This window comes from Coregonus clupeaformis, chromosome 10 (assembly GCF_020615455.1).
Source record: "Coregonus clupeaformis isolate EN_2021a chromosome 10, ASM2061545v1, whole genome shotgun sequence".
Lineage (NCBI taxonomy): Eukaryota > Metazoa > Chordata > Actinopteri > Salmoniformes > Salmonidae > Coregonus > Coregonus clupeaformis.
The window spans coordinates 36,413,852-36,438,183 of record NC_059201.1 but is presented as its reverse complement, the minus strand read 5'-3'; the positions used below and the strand labels follow the sequence as shown (position 1 = coordinate 36,438,183).

The 24,332-nt window shown below is 45.8% G+C and overlaps 1 protein-coding gene across 1 annotated transcript in view; it reads right to left on the bottom strand.

Moving 5' to 3' along the window:
• Positions 1-24,332, bottom strand: part of LOC121575385 (phosphatase and actin regulator 3-like) — a 121,597-nt gene that overhangs the window by 6,234 nt on the left and 91,031 nt on the right. The window contains exons 9-11 of the mRNA XM_045222983.1: positions 4,935-4,990; positions 217-419; positions 19-95 (exon numbers count right to left, since the gene is read on the bottom strand). Of these exons, the coding sequence (XP_045078918.1) occupies positions 19-95; positions 217-419; positions 4,935-4,990 (336 nt within the window). The remainder of the gene's footprint in view (positions 1-18; positions 96-216; positions 420-4,934; positions 4,991-24,332) is intronic.

The window sequence follows — 24,332 nt, the reverse complement described above, 5'->3', positions numbered from 1 at the left end:
ACCCCCACACCCCCACACCTTGTCAGGTGCTTGCTGGAATTGTGAACCTCCATCTCATTACTCTTGAACTCATTCAGCTCCTTCCGTATTGCTGCCTGGAGAACACATCAACAACAACGATGTCAACAACAACAACATCAACATCAACAACAACAGGTGGCAGAGGTCAAAACAGGAGCTCAGCTGTTTGTGTGTATCTGTGTGTGATGAGCTGACCTTGTCTGAAGCAGACAGCCTGGTCCAGGGTTTGTCTGCCCTGCGGTCGTAGTCCTGAGCCTTGGCCACCTCAACATAGTCACTGAAACGAATCAGTATCTTCCTTTCCCTCAACTCATCTACTGTAGGACGCTGGTTCAACTTCCTGTTGAGTCTCTGTTTGATCTCTCTCCTCTCCTCCTGCTCTGACTGGTCGTTCCTCTCTGAAGATTAAAGAGGAAGAACAACAGGTCAGAAACAAACAGTACAGGAGGAGAGAGGTGGAGGGAGGAGAGATGGTGGGAGGAGAGATGGAGGAAGGAGAGAGATGGAGGAGAGAGAGAGAGATGGAGGAAGGAGAGAGAGATGGAGGAGAGAGAGAGATGGAGGAAGGAGAGAGAGATGGAGGAAGGAGAGAGATGGAGAGAGGAGAGAGATGGAGGGGAGAGAGAGAGATGGAGGAGAGAGATGGAGGGAGGAGAGCGATGGAGGGAGGAGAGAGATGGAGGAGAGAGAGAGATGGAGGAGAGAGAGAGATGGAGGAAGGAGAGAGAGATGGAGAGAGGAGAGAGATGGAGAGAGGAGAGAGATGGAGGGGAGAGAGATGGAGGGAGGAGAGAGATGGAGGAGAGAGAGAGAGATGGAGGAGAGAGAGATGGAGGAGAGAGAGAGAGATGGAGGAGAGAGGGAAATAGGATAGTCTACAAACATTGACCTGTCCATTCCATCTTGTTACCATGGTGATGTAGTTATGATCATCCGCAGTGTCTGAACCCTGACATTGATCTGATGACTGGACCCTGACATTGATCTGATGACTGGACCCTGACATTGATCTGATGACTGGACCCTGACATTGATCTGATGACTGGACCCTGACATTGATCTGATGACTACTGTGCCAAATGTCTATCTCCTTTCAACATGAGACTAAACATTTTTGGGAACATGTGCGTGGCTCTTGTGTGTGTGTGTGTGTGCGTGTGGGCTAACAAAAAAACGGTACATTTCAGTTGTGTTTGCTAACAAAAAAACGGTACATTTCAGTTGTGTTTGCCTGCTGTATCTCGGGGTCACGTTGTTGCTTTATCAGCATCCCACGGCTGTTACCTTTCTAACAGTACTAAGCATGTGTTTGTAGGATGTGTAGCTTTTAAACAGAAAGGTACTTTATGAAGTTAGTATACAACATTATGCGTTGTTTAGAAAATGCCACCAGATGGTGTCAGAGTTTAAAAAGGTTAAGATATTAAAGGGGAACAAAAAGGCTCTTTATTTTCTTGTGTGCAAATTTGATTGAATTATATAATGTGTGTTACAATGTTCCTTCTCCAAGTGCTGATTGAAACTGGCACAAATGCAAATCGTATGCAGGGCCGGATTACCGAACAGGCACCAACATTCTCTCAGCCTCATGACAAAATGTGTAGAATAGCATTATAAAACTGCAAATGTTTTCCTAAAAACAGTATGTTTTTCTGGAGGTCCTGATCCCAGGCTTAGGCTATGGGCTATTTTTCTGCATAATGCATGGCAATTTTGTGATAAGAGACTAGTTCTAAACTGAACAACAATATAAACATGTAAAGTGTTGGTCCCATGTTTCATGAGCTGAAATAAAAGATCCCAGAAATGTTCCATTCGCATAAAAAGCTTATTTGTCTCAAATTTTGTGCACAAATGTCAGCGTCTGGGTGAAGTGGAGAAATGGAATCAGGCGCAGGACACAGAACTGAGAGATAAATGGCTTTACTAGACTCAAAGTAAACCCTCCACGCAGGGAAGAGCAAAACAACAGCTCAACAGACGACGTAACAAAGAACAATCACATCCCCAGGAGGGAAAACAGAGGTAATATAAGGAAACTAATAAGCCTTATGAGTAACAGGTGTGAATAATAAAGACAGAACTAGTGAGACACAGAAACATAGATCGGTGGCAGCTAGTACTCCGGTGACGACGACCGCCGAAGCCTGCCCGAGCGAGGAGGAGGGGCAGCCTCGGCCGTATCCGTGACAACAAATTTGTTTACATCCCTGTTAGTGAGCATTTCTACTTTGCCAAGATAATCCATCCACCTGACAGGTGTGGCATATCAAGAAGCTGATTAAACAGCATGATCATTACACAGGTGCACCTTGTTCTGGGGACAATAAAAGGCCACTCTAAAATGTGCCGTTTTGTCACACAACACAATGCCACAGATGTCTCAAGATTTGAGGGAGCGTGCAATTGGCATGGCGACTTCAGGAATGTTCACCAGAGCTGTTGCCAGATAATGTAATGTTCATTTCTCTACCATAAGCCACCTCCAACATCATTTTAGAGAATTTGGCAGTATGTCCAACCGGCCTCACAACCGCAGACCACGTGAAACCACGCCAGCCCAGGACCTCCACATCTGAGACCAGCTAACTGGACAGCTGATGAAACTGAGGAGTATTTCTGTCTGTAATAAAGCCCTTTTGTGGGGTAAAGCTCATTCTGATTGGCTGGGCCTGGCTCCCCAGTGGGTGGGCCTGGCTCCTCAGTGGGTGGGCCTATGCCCTCCCAGGCCCACCCATGGCTGCTCCCCTGCCCAGTCATGTGAAATGCATAGATTAGGGCCTAATGAATTTATTTCAATTGACTGATTTCCTTATATGAACTGTAACTCAGTCAAATCGTTGAAATTCTTATATGTTGCGTTTATATTTTTGTTCAGTATAGATGTTATGTTCAATAACTAGGGATATTTATTTGCATGATTTACAGTTGAAGTCGGAAGTTTACATACACTTAGATTGGAGTCATTAAAACTTGTTTTTCAACCACTCCACAAATTTCTTATTAACAAACTATAGTTTTGGCAAGTCGGTTAGGACATCTACTTTGTGCATGACACAAGTAATTTTACCAACAATTGTTTACAGACAGATTATTTCACTTATAATTCACTGTATCACAATTCCAGTGGGTCAGAAGTTTACATACACTAAGTTGACTGTGCCTTTAAACAGCTTGGAAAATTCCAGAAAATGATGTCATGGCTTTAGAAGCTTCTGATAGGCTAATTGACATAATTTGAGTCAATTGGAGGTGTACCTGTGGATGTATTTCAAGGCATACCTTCAAACCCAATGCCTCTTTGCTTGACATCATGGTAAAATCTAAATAAATCAGCCAAGACCTCAGAATAAAATGTGTAGACCTCCACAAGTCTGGTTCATCCTTGGGAGCAATTTCCAAACGACTGAAGGTACCACGTTCATCTGTACAAACAATAGTATGCAAGTATAAACACCATGGGACCACGCAGCCGTCATACAGCTCAGGAAGGAGAAGCGTTCTGTCTCTTAGAGATGAACGTACTTTGGTGCGAAAAGTGCAAATCAATCCCAGAACAACAGCAAAGGACCTTCTGAAGATGCTGGAGGAAACAGGTACAAAAGTATCTATATCCACAGTAAAACGAGTCCTATATCGACATAACCTGAAAGGCCGCTCAGCAAGGAAGAAGCCACTGCTCCAAAACCGCCATAAAAAAGCCAGACTACGGTTTGCAACTGCAGATGGGGCAAAGATTGTACTTTTTTTTTTTTTTAAATGTCCTCTGGTCTGATGAAACAAAAATAGAACTGTTTGGCCATAATGACCATCGTTATGTTTGGATGAAAAAGGGGAAGGCTTGCAAGCCGAAGAAAACCATCCCAACCGTGAAGCACGGGGGTGGCAGCATCATGCTGTGGGGGTGCTTTGCTGCAGGAGGGACTGGTGCACTTCACAAAATAGATGGCATCATGAGGAAGGACAATTATGTAGATATATTGAAGCAACATCTCAAGACATCAGTCAGGAAGTTAAAGCTTGGTCGCAAATGGGTCTTCCAAATGGACAATGATCCCAAGCATACTTCCAAAGTTGTGGCAAAATGGCTTAAGGACAACAAAGTCAAGGTATTGGAGTGGCCATCACAAAGCCCTGACCTCAATCCTATAGAAAATGTGTGGGCAGAACTGAAAAAGCGTTTGCGAGCAAGGAGGCCTACAAACCTGACTCAGTTACACCAGCTCTGTTAGGAGGAATAGGCCAAAATTCACCAAACTTATTGTGGGAAGCTTGTGGAAGGCTACCCGAAACGTTTCACCCAAGTTAAACAATTTAAAGGCAATGCTACCAAATACTAATTGAGTGTATGTAAACTTCTGACCCACTGGGAATGTGATGAAAGAAATAAAAGCTGAAATAAATAATTCTCTCTACTATTATTCTGACATTTCACATTCTTAAAATAAAGTGGTGATCCTAACTGACATAAGACAGGGAATTTTGACTAGGATCAAATGTCAGGAATTGTGAAAAACTGAGTTTAAATGTATTTGGTATATGTAAACTCCCGACTTTAACTGTATTTTTTAAATAGTTTGCATAAACATAAAATAGGGCAATATGACTTGTGATTAACAAAGTTGTTTTAAAAATTGTAAAGAAAAAAATGCTGTATAAATTGTAGTGCTGTAGTCCCATGCAGCATGTATTCATCACAATAATAAACTGAAGTCATTTAGACATTTAATCATGTTGCACTGAAGCCCACCGGCTCATCTGGAGAGTCGATACAAACTTCAATGAGACTAACCCGACAGTGGACAGTTTCACTTATAAAAACTGATAATAAACTGTGATCCGGTATAAACTATGTATTTTGTTATAACCTCTTGTTTTAATCGGTTATAAATGTATCGTGGTCCAATACTCACGTTTGAGGATGTTCCGACTCTCCAGCTCCTCCACCGGGGGTCTCTGGCTCAGCCGCCTGCGGAAAAACACTAGAATCACGTTCTGAACCATGATGTTGTTGTTGTCTGTTCCCCCGCTCCTCCAGTCTCTGACAGACTGACAGTCTCTACTGGCAGCAGCAGCAGTCAGGGTGTCTGAGTCGGCGTGCAGAACCGCTCCAGGATCTACACTTCCTAGTGTCCCGTCTGGAGTCTAGAACCCCTCTTCTGTGACTGAACGGAGAGCGCCTCCACATCGGGGTAGAAGGCAAGGCGCGTTTTATCACGTTACAAACACAAAATCCCGATTGCAGAATATTTGTCCAGTTTTAGTGCGTCCTTTTCCCTTCAATAAATATTTCCCAAGTGCAAGATAAAACAGTAAGGATAGTTTCAGTGCGACTGGAAAATAAAATGATACATCTGTATGATCCTTTACAGCTAGAAGAATGACTGAGCTCAGTTAGGGCGGCAGGTAGCTTAGTGGTTACGAGCGTAGTGCCAGTAACCGAAAGGTCGCTTGTTCTAATCCCCGAGCCGAGTAGGTGAAAAATCTGTCGATGTGCCCTTGAGCAAGGCACTTAACCCTAATTGCTCCTGTAAGTCGCTCTGGATAAGAGCGTCTGCTAAAACATGTTTTTTTTTTTTTATGTAAAAGTTAGTGTCTGCAGCAGAATGCGGAGTGTTCTGCTCTTCCCTCTCCTCTCTAACTATTCTGTCTGGCTGCTGACGCGGTGCTGTCCCTTGGTGCTGGAGAGCTCTGGGTTTTATTACGGTCCCAAGGATGCGAATAGCAAGGACCCTTTTACTACTGAACAGCAGCGTCACTGCGTTGCCACGTATCTAGGGAATTCCCACGCACGGTCCAAAAGGTGCACGCCTTCAAATGCTGCAGCCAGAGATTCAGCAGGCTGGCGGTATTGATGGGAAGTTTGTCTCTTTTTACTGACTCGGATCTTTTCGAATCGTTCAGTCAAAATAACGAATATTTCGGCAAATTTCGTTCATTTGAGTAAGTAATGACCAGAGCACGCAGGACACCCTACCGGTGAACTGAAAACTGGAAAGAGTTGATTCTACAAGCCTCTCCTTCACATGACGTTCACAATAGAGGGCTTATTGGAGCTGTCATTTGTGACTGAGACTTGTAAACGTGTGCTTTAAACAATGTACATTTTGTTGATTGCTACTCATACCAATAAGGTTATTTCAAGATACATTTGAAACGACGTCAATTTGTGGCCGCAACCGGACTAGACTGTGAACGACTCTTGGCGGAATGCATTGTTTGACTGCGGTGAGGGTGAAAAGCACCAAACGATTCGTTCTCGAGTTCGAGTTTGAGGAGCAAAGGCTGTGTTGGAGCCTATGTTTTGGTTCTACAAAGATGTGTCCATCATAACATTCTTGCACCATGCGATCAATTAGTAGTTCTAAACATGTATTTTTATTTTCTGTTCTATGCTCATGATCTATTTTCCTGCGCGTCAGAAAGTCAGAGCAAGTCTCTGGAACCGCTGAGCCGTGTATTAATCTATAGCCGTGGATTCATCCTGCTGCAGGACTCATTGCGGCCACTCCGGACAGCACTAGCAGGTCAAACGAACGACAAATGAACGAGTCACTCAGAAAAGCGACTCATGAATGTTGAGTCAATAAAACGAGTGTTCAAAAATAACGAATCGTTCACGAACTTGCACATCACTAGCAGGCAGCCTCTCCTCTTCTGAACCAAGACAAAGATATGCTACTCTAACTGACGATTGATTTCAGAAAGGATTTCCCTTCTACTATCATCAAATCTGACTTCCTAAATATAGTTTCTATAGCTGATAGGTTCATATTTTCTATTATTCTATTGATACACAAAGCTGTAGATGAGATTCCTAAATAATGCTCACCCCTTGTATAAAAATACTAAGTACAGCAAGCAGGCAGATTATTTATTTGCTATTTGTGGGTTGTTTTACACATAATTGAGGCAACAATTAGATGATTATGCTGTGTTCATAACCAAGTGGGAAGGTAGTATTTACCACATACGACTGGAAAAAATCCACTTGAACGCCCCTCCAACTGGTAATTAGAAGTTGGAAACTCTTTTTTTATTCCTAAACTCCGACTTCTCCCACATGTTGACCTCTAATGTCGTGTACTAAGAAAATTACCTCGATAACAGCATTTTCTGAAGTTAAATGCAACAACAAAACATTATTTATAAAAAGCAATCTATTAATATGGTTTTTGAACACTATCATTTATTTACAATCATGATAGCTGTACGTTTAGTTTAAAGCTGACACAGCTTGTTGACCATTAGCCAATCAGCGTTTCTCAACGAGTTCAAAGCATGTGAATGCATCCAACTGGTATTTTTGACTTCACAACAGGTAATTGCCACCTTTCCAATTGGTGATGAATGCAGCATTAGATACAGAGCCATATTTAGCTTTGATTAGACCACTCAAGGAGTCCTCTCAAGCTTTTACAGTGAGGGAAGAGGGAACCCCTTGTCTTACACAGAAACAAACACGAAGCAGGTCGTGACGACGCATACATTTACATTTTAGTCATTTAGCAGACGCTCTTATCCAGAGCGACAATAGTGAGTGAGTGCATACATTATTATTTTTTTATATTTTTTCATACTGGCCCCCCGTGGGAATCGAACCCACAACCCTGGAGTTGCAAACGCCATGCTCTACATCCCTGCCAGCCATTCCCTCCCATACCCTGGACGATGCTGGGCCAATTGTGCGCCGCCCCATGGGTCTCCCAGTCGCGGCCAGCTACGACAGAGCCTGGATTCAAACCAGGATCTCTAGTGGCACAGCTAGCACTGCGATGCAGTGCCTTAGACCACTGCGCCACTCGGGAGACCCAGGAGGTAAAGTATCAGGATCCACTCTGTTGTTAAAAATCTAATCAAATCAAATGTATTGGTCACATACACATGGTTAGCAGATGTTATTGCGAGTGTGGCGAAATGCTTGTGCTTCTAGTTCCGACAGGCCAGTAATATCTAACAGATGCACAACAAAAACCTAATACACACAAATCTAAGTAAAGGAATAAGAATATATAAATATGTGGATGAGCAATGTCATTATCAGAGCAGCATAGGCTAAGATGCAATAGATAGTATAGAATACAGTATATACATATGAGATGGGTAATGCAAGATATGTAAACATTATTAAAGTGGCATTATTAAAGTGAGTAGTGTTCCATTTATTAAAGTGGCCAGTGATTTTCAAGTCTGTATGTAGGCAGCAGCCTCTCTGTGCTAGTGATGGCTGTTTAACAGTCTGATGGCCTTGAGATAGAAGCTGTTTTTCAGTCTCTCGGTCCCAGCTTTGATGCACCTGTACTGACCTCGCCTTCTGGATGATAGCGGGGTGAACAGGCAGTGGCTCGGGTGGTTGATGTCATTGATTATCTTTTTGGCCTTCCTGTGACTTCAGGTAAAGTAGGTGTCCTGGAGGGCGGGTAGTTTGCCCCCGGTGATGCGTTGTGCAGACCGCACCACCCTCTGGAGAGCCCTGCGGTTGCGGGTGGTGCAATTGCCGTACCAGGTGGTGATACAGCGCGACAGGATGCTCTCAATTGTGCATCTGTAAAAGTTTGTGAAGGTTTTAGGTGACAGGCCACATTTCTTCAGCCTCCTGAGGTTGAAGAGTCGCTGTTGTGCCTTCTTCACCACACTGTCTGTGTGGGTGGAACACTTCAGTTTGTCAGTGATGTGTACGCCAAGGAACTTAACTTTCCACCTTCTCCACCGCGGTCCCGTCGATGTGGATAAGGTGGTACTCCCTCTGCTGTTTCCTGAAGTCCACGATCATCTCCTTTGTTTTGTTGATGTTGAGTGAGAGGTTATTTTCCTGACACCACACTCTGAGAGCCCTCACCTCCTCTCTGTAGGCTGTCTCATCGTTGTTGGTAATCAAGCCTACTACTGTTCTGTCGTCTGCAAACTTGAAGATTGAGTTTGATTTGTGCGTGGCTACGCAGTCATGGGTGAACAGGGAGTACAGGAGGGGGCTGAGCACACACCCTTGTAGCCCCCTGTGTTGAGGATCAGCGTAGTGAAGGTGTTGTTTCCTACCTTCACCACCTGGGGGCGGCCCGTCAGGAAGTCCAGGACCCAATTGCACAGGGCGGGGTTAAGACCCAGGGCCTCAAGTTTGATGATGAGCTTGGAGGGTACTATGGTGTTGAAGGCTGAGCTATAGTCAATGAGCAGCATTCTTACATAGGTATTCCTCTTGTCCAGATGGGATAGGGCAGTGTGCAGTGTGATGGCGATTGCATCGTCTGTGGACCTATTGGGGCGGTATGCAAATTGAAGTGGGTCTAGGGTGACAGGTAAGGTAGAGGTGATATGATCCTTGACTAGCCTCTCAAAGCACTTCATGATGACAGAGGTGAGTGCTACGGGGCGATAGTCAGTTACCTTAGCATTCTTGGGTACAGGAACAATGGTGGCCATCTTGAACCATGTGGGGACAGCAGACTGGGAAAGGGAGAAATTGAATATGTCCGTAAACACACCAGCCAGCTGGTCTGTGCATGCTCTGAGGATGCGGCTAGGGATGCCTTCTGGGCCGGCAGCCTTGCGAGGGTTAACACGTTTAAATGTCTTACTCACGTCAGCCACGGAGAAGGAGAGCGGTCCTTGGTAGCGGGCCTCGTCGGTGGCACTGTGTTATCCTCAAAGCGGGTGAAGAAGGTGTTTAGCTTGTCTGGAAGCTAGACGTCGGTGTCGGCGACGTGGCTGGTTTTCCCTTTGTAGTCCGTGATTGTCTGTTAACCCTGACACATACGTCTCGTGTCTGAGCTGTTGAATTGCGACTCCACTTTGTCTCGATGTTGACATTTTGCCTGTTTGATTGCCTTGCGGAGGGAACGACCACTCTGTTTGTATTCTGCCATATTCCCCGTCACCTTGCCGTGGTTAAATGCGGTGGTTCGTGCATTCAGTTTTTCGCGAATGCTGCCATCTATCCACGGTTTCTGGTTAGGGTAGGTTTTAATAGTCATAGTGGGTACGACATCTCCTATACACTTCCTTATAAACCCACTCACCAAATCAGCGTATACGTCTATATTATTCTCAGATGCTACCCGGAACATATCCCAGTCCGCGTGATTAAAACAATCTTGAAGCGTGGATTCCGATTGGTCAGACCAGCGTTGAATAGTCCTTAGCACGGGTACTTCCTGTTTGAGTTTCTGCCTATAGGAAGGGAGGAGCAAAATGGAGTCATGGTCAGATTTGCCGAAAGGAGGGCGGGGGAGGGCCTTGTATGCATAGCGGAAATGAGTGTAACAATGGTTCAGCGTTTTTCCAGTGCGAGTGCTACAGTCAATATGCTGATAGAATTTAGGTAGCCTTTTTCTCAAATTTGTTTAGGGGGAATAGGTTTTGTTATGCCCTTTTCACGACTGTCTTGGTGTGATTGGACCATGTTAGTTTGTTGGTGAGAGTTCCTGTATGTTGTTACAATTACACCATGAGTCGTTAGTCATGAAACATATCCCCCCACCCCTGTTCTTCCCGGAGAGATGTTTATTCCTGTCGGCGCATTGTACCGAGAACCCAGATGGCTGTGTGGACAGGCAGAACCCAGATGGCTGTATGGACAGGCACAGTATATCCCGAGAGAGCCATGTTTCCATGAAACAGATTACGTTACAATCCCTGATGTTTCTCTGGAAAGCAACCCTTGCCCTGATCTCGTCCACTTTGTTGTCTAGGGACTGGACATTAGCGAGTACTATACTCGGAAGCGATGGGTGGTGTGCACGCCTCCTAAGTCTGACTAGAAGACCGCTCCGGCTCCCTCACCTCCGGCAGCATTGTTTTGGGTCGGCCTCTGGAATCAGTTCAAATGCCATGGGTGGTGCGATCAAAGGATCCGCTTCAGGAAAGTCGTATTCCTGGTCGTAGTGCTGGTTAGTTGACGCTCTGATATCCAATAGTTCTTCCCGGCTGTATTACATTTTAGTCATTTAGCAGACACTCTTATCCAGAGTGACTTAAAGTTAGTGAGTGCATACATGTGTGTGTATATATATATATATTATTTTTTTATATACAGTGGGGAAAAAAAGTATTTAGTCAGCCACCAATTGTGCAAGTTCTCCCACTTAAAAAGATGAGAGAGGCCTGTAATTTTCATCATAGGTACACATCAACTATGACAGACAAATTGAGAAAAAAATTCCAGAAAATCACATTGTAGGATTTTTAATGAATTTATTTGCAAATTATGGTGGAAAATAAGTATTTGGTCACCTACAAACAAGCAAGATTTCTGGCTCTCACAGACCTGTAACTTCTTCTTTAAGAGGCTCCTCTGTCCTCCACTCGTTACCTGTATTAATGGCACCTGTTTGAACTTGTTATCAGTATAAAAGACACCTGTCCACAACCTCAAACAGTCACACTCCAAACTCCACTATGGTCAAGACCAAAGAGCTGTCAAAGGACACCAGAAACAAAATTGTAGACCTGCACCAGGCTGGGAAGACTGAATCTGCAATAGGTAAGCAGCTTGGTTTGAAGAAATCAACTGTGGGAGCAATTATTAGGAAATGGAAGACATACAAGACCACTGATAATCTCCCTCGATCTGGGGCTCCACGCAAGATCTCAACCCGTGGGGTCAAAATGATCACAAGAACGGTGAGCAAAAATCCCAGAACCACACGGGGGGACCTAGTGAATGACCTGCAGAGAGCTGGGACCAAAGTAACAAAGCCTACCATCAGTAACACACTACTCCGCCAGGGACTCAAATCCTGCATTGCCAGACGTGTCACCCTGCTTAAGCCAGTACATGTCCAGGCCCGTCTGAAGTTTGCTAGTGTGCATTTGGATGATCCAGAAGAGGATTGGGAGAATGTCATATGGTCAGATGAAACCAAAATATAACTTTTTGGTAAAAACTCAACTCATCGTGTTTGGAGGACAAAGAATGCTGAGTTGCATCCAAAGAACACCATACCTACTGTGAAGCATGGGGGTGGAAACATCATGCTTTGGGGCTGTTTTTCTGCAAAGGGACCAGGACGACTGATCCGTGTAAAGGAAAGAATGAATGGGGCCATGTATCGTGAGATTTTGAGTGAAAACCTCCTTCCATCAGCAAGGGCATTGAAGATGAAACGTGGCTGGGTCTTTTAGCATGACAATGATCCCAAACACACCTCCCAGGCAACGAAGGAGTGGCTTCGTAAGAAGCATTTCAAGGTCCTGGAGTGGCCTAGCCAGTCTCCAGATCTCAACCCCATAGAAAATCTTTGGAGGGAGTTGAAAGTCCGTGTTGCCCAGCGACAGCCCCAAAACATCACTGCTCTAGAGGAGATCTGCATGGAGGAATGGGCCAAAATACCAGCAACAGTGTGTGAAAACCTTGTGAAGACTTACAGAAAACGTTTGACCTGTGTCATTGCCAACAAGGGGTATATAACAAAGTATTGAGAAACTTTTGTTATTGACCAAATACTTATTTTCCACCATAATTTGCAAATAAATTCATAAAAATCCTACAATGTGATTTTCTGGAATTTCTTTTCTCATTTTGTCTGTCACCGTTGACATGTACCTATGATGAAAATTACAGGCCTCTCTCATCTTTTTAAGTGGGAGAACTTGCACAATTGGTGGCTGACTAAATACTTTTTTTCCCCACTGTATACTGTATGTAATAACACTTAAGATTTACTGGGCTAACAATGTACGTTAGTGCATGTGTGTGTGGGGGTGTGGACAGTAGGGACCACTGAGACGTCTACACACAACAGGGTTACCATGTGCTCACTGAGGCAACATGTTATAACATTAATAGAAAAACACTGTAATGATCCAGATAGTTAACTAAAATCTCCTCTCCTCTCCTCCTCTCGTCTCCTCTCTTCTCCTCTATTCTCTTCTCCCCTACCCCCTCTCTTCTCCTCTCTTCTCCTCTATTCTCCTCTCCTCTCCTCTCCTCTCCTCTCCTCTCCTCTCCTACCCCCCTCTCCTCTCCTCTCCCCTACCCCCTCTCCTCTCCTCTCCTACCCCCCTCTCCTCTCCTCTCCTCTCCTCTCCTACCCCCCTCTCCTCTCCTCTCCTCTCCCCTACCCCCCTCTCCTCTCCTCTTCTCGCCTCCCCTCCACTCTCCTTTCCTCTCCTCTCCCTTCCAGAGTAGAGCAGCGGAAGTTCAGTCTTTATGTAACGAAGAGGAGGAGTTTCTCTGACCTGGATGTCTCCACTACTTACATGCTTCAGAGGACAGAGACACAGAGACATCACAGGACAGAGACACAGAGACACAGAGACATCACAGGACAGAGACATCAAAGGACAGAGACACAGAGACACAGTGACATCACAGGACAGAGACACAGAGACACAGTGACATCACAGGACAGAGACACAGAGACAGTGACATCACAGGACAGAGACACAGAGACAGTGACATCACAGGACAGAGACACAGTGACATCACAGGACAGAGACACAGTGACATCACAGGACAGAGACACAGTGACATCACAGCAAAGAGACACAGAGACACAGTGACATCACAGGACAAAGACACAGAGACACAGTGACATCACAGGACAGAGAAACAGAGACACAGTGACATCACAGGACAGAGACACAGAGACACAGTGACATCACAGGACAGAGACACAGAGACACAGTGACATCACAGGACAGAGACATCACAGGACAGAGACATCACAGGACAGAGACACAGTGGTCGTGTCCCAATACCAACACTTGTAACCTAAATAGTAGGCCGTTTGAGTATTCGGCACTTTAAATACCAGATGTCACCAGCTGATCATCAGCTTTGTGGAGGGACTTCTGAATTCAACCAATAATGGGAAACAACACAATCGCGCATTTGAAGCATTCTTAGTATGAAAAAATTGGAAATGGCCTAACCCCAACACGAGGACCTAACCCCAACACTAGGACCTAACCCCAACACTAGCCTAGTAGGACCTAATCCCAACACTAGGACCTAACCCCAACACTAGCCTAGTAGAATCTAACCCCAACACTAGGACCTAATCCCAACACTAGCCTAGTAGGACCTAACCCCAACACTAGGACCTAACCCCAACACTAGCCTAGTAGGACCCTAACCCCAACACTAGGACCTAACCCCCAACACTAGCCTAGTAGGACCTAACCCCAACACTAGCCTAGTAGGACCTAACCCCAACACGAGGACCTAATCCCAACACTAGCCTAGTAGGACCTAACCCCAACACTAGGACCTAACCCCAACACTAGCCTAGTAGGACCTAACCCCAACACTAGCCTAGTAGGACCTAACCCCAACACGAGGACCTAACCCCAACACTAGCCTAGTAGGACCTAACCCCAACACTAGGACCTAACCCCAACACTAGCCTAGTAGGACCTAACCCCAACACTAGGACCTAACCCCAACACTAGCCTAGTAGAATCTAACCCCAACACTAGCCTAGTAGGACCTAACCCCAACACCAGCCTAGTAGGACCTAACCCCAACACTAGCCTAGTAGGACATAACCCCAACACTAGGACCTAATCCCAACACTAGCCTAGTAGGACATAACCCCAACACTAGGACCTAACCCCAACACTAGCCTAGTAGGACCTAACCCCAACACTAGGACCTAACCCCAACACTAGCCTAGTAGAATCTAACCCCAACACTAGGACCTAACCCCAACACTAGCCTAGTAGGACCTAACCCCAACACTAGGACCTAACCCCAACACTAGCCTAGTAGAATCTAACCCCAACACTAGGACCTAACCCCAACACTAGCCTAGTAGAATCTAACCCCAACACTAGGACCTAACCCCAACACTAGCCTAGTAGGACCTAACCCCAACACTAGGACATAACCCCAACACTAGCCTAGTAGAATCTAACCCCAACACTAGCCTAGTAGGACCTAACCCCAACACTAGGACCTAACCCCAACACTAGCCTAGTAGGACCTAACCCCAACACTAGGACCTAACACCAACACTAGCCTAGTAGGACATAACCCCAACACTAGGACCTAACCCCAACACTAGCCTAGTAGGACCTAACCCCAACACTAGGACCTAACCCCAACACTAGCCTAGTAGAATCTAACCCCAACACTAGCCTAGTAGAATCTAACCCCAACACTAGCCTAGTAGGACCTAACCCCAACACCAGCCTAGTAGGACCTAACCCCAACACTAGCCTAGTAGGACCTAACCCCAACACTAGGACCTAACCCCAACACTAGCCTAGTAGGACCTAACCCCAACACTAGGACCTAACTCCAACACTAGCCTAGTAGGACCTAACCCCAACACTAGCCTAGTAGGACCTAACCCCAACACTAGGACCTAACCCCAACACTAGCCTAGTAGGACCTAACCCCAACACTAGCCTAGTAGGTCCTAACCCCAACACTAGGACCTAACCCCAACACTAGCCTAGTAGGACCTAACCCCAACACTAGGACCTAACCCCAACACTAGCCTAGTAGGACATAACCCCAACACTAGGACCTAACCCCAACACTAGCCTAGTAGGACCTAACCCCAACACTAGGACCTAACCCCAACACTAGCCTAGTAGGACCTAACCCCAACACTAGGACCTAACTCCAACACTAGCCTAGTAGGACCTAACCCCAACACTAGCCTAGTAGGACCTAACCCCAACACTAGGACCTAACCCCAACACTAGCCTAGTAGGACCTAACCCCAACACTAGGACCTAACCCCAACACTAGCCTAGTAGGACATAACCCCAACACTAGGACCTAACCCCAACACTAGCCTAGTAGGACCTAACCCCAACACTAGCCTAGTAGGACCTAACCCCAACACCAGCCTAGTAGGACCTAACCCCAACACTAGGACCTAACCCCAACACTGGCCTAGTAGGACCTAACCCCAACACTAGCCTAGTAGGACCTAACCCCAACACTAGCCTAGTAGGACCTAACCCCAACACTAGCCTAGTAGGACCTAACCCCAACACTAGCCTAGTAGGACCTAACACCAGCCTAGTAGGACATAACCCCAACACTAGCCTAGTAGGACCTAACCCCAACACCAGCCTAGTAGGACATAACCCCAACACTAGCCTAGTAGGACCTAACCCCAACACTAGGACCTAACCCCAACACTAGCCTAGTAGGACCTAACCCCAACACTAGGACCTAACCCCAACACTAGCCTAGTAGGACCTAACCCCAACACTAGCCTAGTAGGACCTAACCCCAACACTAGCCTAGTAGGACCTAACCCCAACACTAGGACCTAACCCCAACACTAGCCTAGTAGGACCTAACCCCAACACTAGCCTAGTAGGACCTAACCCCAACACTAGGACCTAATCCCAACACTAGCCTAGTAGGACATAACCCCAACACTAGGACCTAACCCCAACACTAGCCTAGTAGGACCTAACCCCAACACTAGGACCTAACCCCAACACTAGCCTAGTAGGACCTAACCCCAACACTAGGACCTAACCCCAACACTAGCCTAGTAGGACCTAACCCCAACACTAGGACCTAACCCCAACACTAGCCTAGTAGGACCTAACCCCAACACTAGGACCTAACCCCAACACTAGCCTAGTAGGACCTAACCCCAACACTAGGACCTAACCCCAACACGAGCCTAGTAGGACCTAACCTCAACACTAGGACCTAACCCCAACACTAGCCTAGTAGGACCTAACCCCAACACTAGCCTAGTAGGACCTAACCCCAACACTAGCCTAGTAGGATCTAACCCCAACACTAGGACCTAACCCCAACACTAGCCTAGTAGGACCTAACCCCAACACTAGGACCTAACCCCAACACTAGCCTAGTAGGACCTAACCCCAACACTAGCCTAGTAGGACCTAACCCCAACACTAGGACCTAACCCCAACACTAGCCTAGTAGGACCTAACCCCAACACTAGGACCTAACCCCAACACTAGCCTAGTAGGACCTAACCCCAACACTAGGACCTAACCCCAACACTAGCCTAGTAGGACCTAACCCCAACACTAGGACCTAACCCCAACACTAGCCTAGTAGGTCCTAACCCCAACACTAGCCTAGGTCCTAACCCAAACACTAGCCTAGTAGGACCTAACCCCAACACTAGGACCTAATCCCAACACTATCCTAGTAGGACATAACCCCAACACTAGGACCTAACCCCAACACTAGGACCTAATCCCAACACTAGCCTAGTAGGACCTAACCCCAACACTAGGACCTAACCCCAACACTAGCCTAGTAGGACCTAACCCCAACACTAGGACCTAACCCCAACACTAGCCTAGTAGGACCTAACCCCAACACTAGGACCTAACCCCAACACTAGCCTAGTAGGACCTAACCCCAACACTAGGACCTAACCCCAACACTAGCCTAGTAGAATCTAAACCCAACACTAGGACCTAACCCCAACACTAGCCTAGTAGGACCTAACCCCAACACCAGCCTAGTAGGACCTAACCCCAACACTAGGACCTAACCCCAACACTAGCCTAGTAGGACCTAACCCCAACACCAGCCTAGTAGGACCTAACCCCAACACTAGGACCTAACCCCAACACTAGCCTAGTAGGACCTAATCCCAACACTAGCCTAGTAGGACATAACCCCAACACTAGGACCTAACCCCAACACTAGCCTAGTAGGACCTAACCCCAACACTAGCCTAGTAGGACCTAACCCCAACACTAGGACCTAACCCCAACACTAGCCTAGTAGGACCTAACCTCAACACTAGGACCTAACCCCAACACTAGCCTAGTAGGACCTAACCCCAACACTAGGACATAATCCCAACACTAGCCTAGTAGGACATAACCCCAACACTAGGACCTAACCCCAACAGTAGCCTAGTAGGACCTAACCCCAACACTAGGACCTAACCCCAACACTAGCCTAGTAGGTCCTAACCCCAACACTAGGACCTAACCCCAACACTAGCCTAGTAGGACCTAACCCCAACACTAGGACCTAACCCCAACACTAGCCTAGTAGGTCCTAACCCCAACATTAGGACCTAACCCCAACACTAGCCTAGTAGGTCCTAACCCCAACACTAGGACCTAACCCCAACACTAGCCTAGTAGGACCTAACCCCCAACACTAGCCTAGTAGGACCTAACCCCAACACTAGCCTAGTAGGACCTAACCCCAACACTAGGTCCTAACCCCCAACACTAGCCTAGTAGGACCTAACCCCAACACTAGGACCTAACCCCAACACTAGCCTAGTAGGACCTAACCCCAACACTAGGACCTAACCCCAACACTAGCCTAGTAGGACATAACCTCAACACTAGGACCTAACCCCAACACTAGCCTAGTAGGACCTAACCCCAACACTAGGACCTAACCCCAACACTAGGACCTAACCCCAACACTAGCCTAGTAGGACCTAACCCCAACACTAGGTCCTAACCCCAACACTAGCCTAGTAGGACCTAACCCCAACACTAGGTCCTAACCCCAACACTAGCCTAGTAGGACCTAACCCCAACACTAGGACATAATCCCAACACTAGCCTAGTAGGACATAACCCCAACACTAGGACCTAACCCCAACACTAGCCTAGTAGGACCTAACCCCAACACTAGGACCTAATCCCAACACTAGCCTAGTAGGACCTTATCCCAACACTAGCCTAGTAGGACCTAACCCCAACACTAGGACCTAACCCCAACACTAGCCTAGTAGGACCTAACCCCAACACTAGGACCTAACCCCAACACTAGCCTAGTAGGACCTAACCCCAACACTAGGACCTAACCCCAACACTAGCCTAGTAGGACCTAACCCCAACACTAGGACCTAATCCCAACACTAGCCTAGTAGGACCTAACCCCAACACTAGCCTAGTAGGACCTAACCCCAACACTAGGACCTAACCCCAACACTAGGACCTAACCCCAACACTAGCCTAGTAGGACCTAACCCCAACACTAGGACCTAACCCCAACACTAGCCTAGTAGGACATAACCCCAACACAAGGACCTAACCCCAACATTAGCCTAGTAGGACCTAACCCCAACACTAGCCTAGTAGGACCTAACCCCAACACTAGCCTAGTAGGACCTAACCCCAACACTAGGACCTAACCCCAACACTAGGACCTAACCCCAACACTAGCCTAGTAGGACCTAACCCCAACACTAGGACCTAACCCCAACACTAGCCTAGTAGGTCCTAACCCCAACACTAGGACCTAACCCCAACACTAGGACCTAACCCCAACACTAGCCTAGTAGGACCTAACCCCAACACTAGCCTAGTAGGACCTAACCCCAACACTAGGACCTAACCCCAACACTAGGACCTAACCCCCAACACTAGCCTAGTAGGACCTAACCCCAACACTAGGACCTAACCCCAACACTAGCCTAGTAGGTCCTAACCCCAACACTAGGACCTAACCCCAACACTAGGACCTAACCCCAACACTAGCCTAGTAGGACCTAACCCCAACACTAGCCTAGTAGGACCTAACCCCAACACTAGGACCTAACCCCAACACTAGCCTAGTAGGACCTAACCCCAACACTAGGACCTAACCCCAACACTAGCCTAGTAGGACCTAACCCCAACACTAGGACCTAACCCCAACACTAGGACCTAACCCCAACACTAGCCTAGTAGGACCTAACCCCAACACTAGGACCTAACCCCAACACTAGCCTAGTAGGACCTAACCCCAACACTAGCCTAGTAGGTCCTAACCCCAACACTAGGACCTAACCCCAACACTAGCCTAGTAGAATCTAACCCCAACACTAGGACCTAACCCCAACACTAGCCTAGTAGGTCCTAACCCCAACACTAGCCTAGTAGGACCTAACCCCAACACTAGGACCTAACCCCAACACTAGCCTAGTAGGACCTAACCCCAACACTAGGACCTAACCCCAACACTAGCAAGGTAGGACCTAACCCCAACACTAGGACCTAACCCCAACACTAGCCTAGTAGGACCTAATCCCAACACTAGCAAGGTAGGACCTAACCCCAACACTAGGACCTAACCCCAACACTAGCCTAGTAGGACCTAACCCCAACACTAGGACCTAACCCCAACACTAGCCTAGTAGGACCTAACCCCAACACTAGCCTAGTAGGTCCTAACCCCAACACTAGCCTAGTAGGACCTAATCCCAACACTAGCCTAGTAGGACATAACCCCAACACGAGGACCTAACCCCAACACTAGCCTAGTAGGACCTAACCCCAACACTAGGACCTAACCCCAACACTAGCCTAGTAGGTCCTAACCCCAACACTAGCCTAGTAGGATCTAACCCCAACACTACGGCTGGCTGGCTGGCTGGCTTGCTGAAGAGCAGCATTGTAACAGGAACATACTGAGTGATATGATATGATCTCTCTGAGTGATATTGCAATATTGTGTATTGTGTTATGTACAGTATTGTACATTGTGTATTGTGCATTATTGTGTATTGTACAATATTGTGCTATTTACATTTCATTTGACATTTCAGTCATTTAGCAGACGCTCTTATCCAGAGCAACTTACAGGAGCAATTAGGGTTAAGTGCCTTGCTCAAGGGCACATCGACAGATTTTTCACCTAGTCGGCTTGGGGATTAGAACCAGCGACCTTTCGGTTACTGGCAAAACGCTCTTAACCACTAAGCTACCTGCCGTTAGGTATTGTATATTGTACCGTATTGTGTATTGTACATTGTGCAGTATTGTATTGTACAGTATTGTATAGTGTATTGTACCCAAGATAATTTTCTTCGGTTATAGTAACGGCTGTGAACACTACCGGTCAAAAGTTTTAGAACACCTACTCATTCAAGGGTTTTTCTTTATTTTTACTATTTTCTACATTGTAGAATAATAGTGAAGACATCAAAACTATGAAATAACACATATGGAATCATGTAGTAACCAAACAATTGTTAAACAAATCAAAATATATTTTATATTTGAGATTCTTCAAATAGCCACCTTTTGCCTTGATGGCAGCTTTGCATACTCTTGGCATTCTCTCAACCAGTTTCATGAGATAGTCACCTGGAATGCATTTCAATTAACAGGTGTTCCTTCTTAAAGTTAATTTGTGGAATGTCTTTCCTTCTTAATGCGTTTGAGCCAATCAGAAGATAGCCCTATTTGGTAAAAGACCAAGTCCATATTATGGCAAGAACAGCTCAAATAATTAAAGAGAAACGACAGTCCATCATTACTTTTAAGACATGAAGGTCAGTCAATCCGGAACATTTAAAGAACTTTGAACGTTTCTTCAAGTGCAGTCGCAAAAACCAAATAGCCACCCTTTGCCTTGATGACAGCTTTGCACACTCTTGGCATTCTCTCAACCAGCTTCACCTAGAATGCTTTTCCAACAGTCTTGAAGGAGTTCCCACATATGCTTAGCACTTGTTGGCTGCTTTTCCTTCACTCAGCGGTCCGACTCATCCCAGACCATCTCAATATGGTTGAGGTCGGGGGATTGTGGAGGCCAGGTCATCTGATGCAGCACTCCATCACTCTCCTTCTTGGTAAAATGGCCCTTACACAGCCTGGAGGTGTGTTAGGTCATTGTCCTGTTGAAAAACAAAAGATAGTCCCACTAAGCCCAATCCAGATGAGATGACGTATCGCACGATAGATTATTGCTGCAGAATTCTGTGGTAGCCATGATGGTTAAGTGTGTTTTGAAATCTAAATAAATCACAGACAATGTCACCAGCAAAGCACCACCACACCATAACACCTCCTCCTCCATGCTTTACGGTGGGAAATACACATGCATAGATCATCCGTTCACCCACACGTGTCTCACAAAGACACAGCGGTTGGAACCAAAAATCTCAAATTTGGACTCCAGACCAAAGGACAAATTTCCACCGGTCTAATGTCCATTGCTCGTGTTTCTTGGCCCAAGCAAGTCTCTTCTTCTTATTGGTGTCCTTTAGTAGTGGTTTCTTTGCAGCAATTCGACCATGAAGGCCTGATTCAGGTAGTCTCCTCTGAACAGTTGATGTTTGAGATGTGTCTATTACTTGAACTCTGTGACGCATTTATTTGGGCTGCAATTTCTGAGGCTGGTAACTCTAATAAACGTATCCTCTGCAGCAGAGGTAACTCTGGGTCTTCCATTCCTGTGGCGGTCCTCATGAGAGCCAGTTTCATCATAGCGCTTGATGGTTCTTGTGACTGCACTTTAAGATGCGTTCAAAGTTCTTGAAATGTTCCGGATTGACTGACCTTCATGTCTTAAAAGTAATGATGGACTGTTGTTTCTCTTTAATTATTTGAGCTGTTCTTGCCATAATATGGACTTGGTCTTTTACCAAATAGGGCTATCTTCTGATTGGCTCAAACACATTAAGAAGGAAAGACATTCCACAAATTAACTTTTAAGAAGGCACACCTGTTAATTGAAATGCATTCCAGGTGACTATCTCATGAAACTGGTTGAGAGAATGCCAAGAGTGTGCAAAGCTGCCATCAAGGCAAAAGGTGGCTATTTGAAGAATCTCAAATATAAAATATATTTTGATTTGTATAACACTTTTTTGGTTACTACATGATTCCATATGTGTTATTTCATAGTTTTGATGTCTTCACTATTATTCTACAATGTAAAAAATAGTAAAAATAAAGAACAACCATTGAATGAGTAGGTGTTCTAGGACTAGGCTGCCAAAGTTCTATCAACATATCGACTGTTGTACTCACGCTGCTAAAATCCTCAACCATTGCTATTCGAACTTCCAGGTTGGTTATAAGGCCCTCCCCCGCCCTCCTTTCAGCAAATCTGACCATGACTCCATTTTGCTCCTCCCTTCCTATAGGCAGAATCTCAAACAGGAAGTACACATGCTAAGGAATATTCAACGCTGGTCTGACCAATCGGAATCCACGCTTCAAGATTGCTTTAATCACGCGGACTGGGATATGTTCCGGGTAGCTTGCGAAAATAATTTAGACGAATACACTGAAACCGTGACTGAATTCATCAGGAAGTGTATAGTTGATGTTGTGCCGACTGTGACTATTAAAACCTACCGGCCCAGTACATCAATGGGGCCAAGCTTCCTGCAATCCAGGACCTCTATATCAGGCGGTGTCAGAGGAAGGCCCTAAAAATTGTCAAAGACTCCAGCCACCCTAGTCATAGACTGTTCTCTCTGCTACCGCACGGCAAGCGGTACCGGAGCGCCAAGTCTAGGTCCAAAAGGCTTCTAAACAGCTTCTACCCCCAAGCCATAAGACTCCTGAACATCTAATCAAATGGATACCCAGACTATTTGCACTGCCCCCCCACCCCTATTTTACGCTGCTGCTACTCTGTTTATTATCTATGCATAGTCACTTTAATAACTCTACCTACATGTACATATTGCCTCGACTAACCGGTGCCCCCGCACATTGACTCTGTACCGGCACCCCCTGTATATAGCCTCACTATTGTTATTTTTACTGCTGCTCTTTAATTATTTGTTACTTTTATTTCGTATTATTTTATATTGAATTTCTCTTAACTTCATAGTTGGTTAAGGGCTTGTAAGTAAGCATTTCACTGTAAGGTCTACACCTGTTGTATTCGACGCATGTGACAAATACAATTAGATTTGATTTGATTTGAAATACCACCAATATTGATTGTTTATGTATCTTCCCCTACTATTTTCACATTGTAAAACACTAGCTGATAATATAACACTTGAAATGTCTTTATCTTTTTGAAACCTTTGTGAGTGCAATATTTAATGTTAATATCAATTAAAACAAAATCTTGTTTTAATTGATGTTTCCCATGCCAATAAACCCCTTTGAAATTGAATTGAGAGTGAGAGAGAGTGCTGCCATCCATTATTCAACTCTCTTACAGGCTATTAATAGCCTCCGCCCCCTCCAAGTGTCTCCACAGAGAGAGCTGAAGACCAACAGAGCTATAGTTAGTAATATATAGATAGATAAAGATAGCATAGAGCTACAGAAGCAAAGCAAAGCAGAACTATAGATTTCTTACATATTTCCTATTATTATTATTTGATTTCTTTCTCTACAGTTTAAATTATTTGTATTTGTATTTTACTAGGGATCCCCATTAGTTCCTGCCAATGCAGCAGCTACTCTTCCTGGGGTTTATTATGGATCCCCATTAGTTCCTGCCAAGGCAGCAGATACTCTCCCTGGGGTTTATTATGGATCCCCATTAGTTCCTGCCAAGGCAGCAGCTACTCTTCCTGGGGTTTATTATGGATCCCCATTAGTTCCTGCCAAGGCAGCAGCTACTCTTCCTGGGGTTTATTATGGATCCCCATTAGTTCCTGCCAAGGCAGCAGCTACTCTTCCTGGGGTTTATT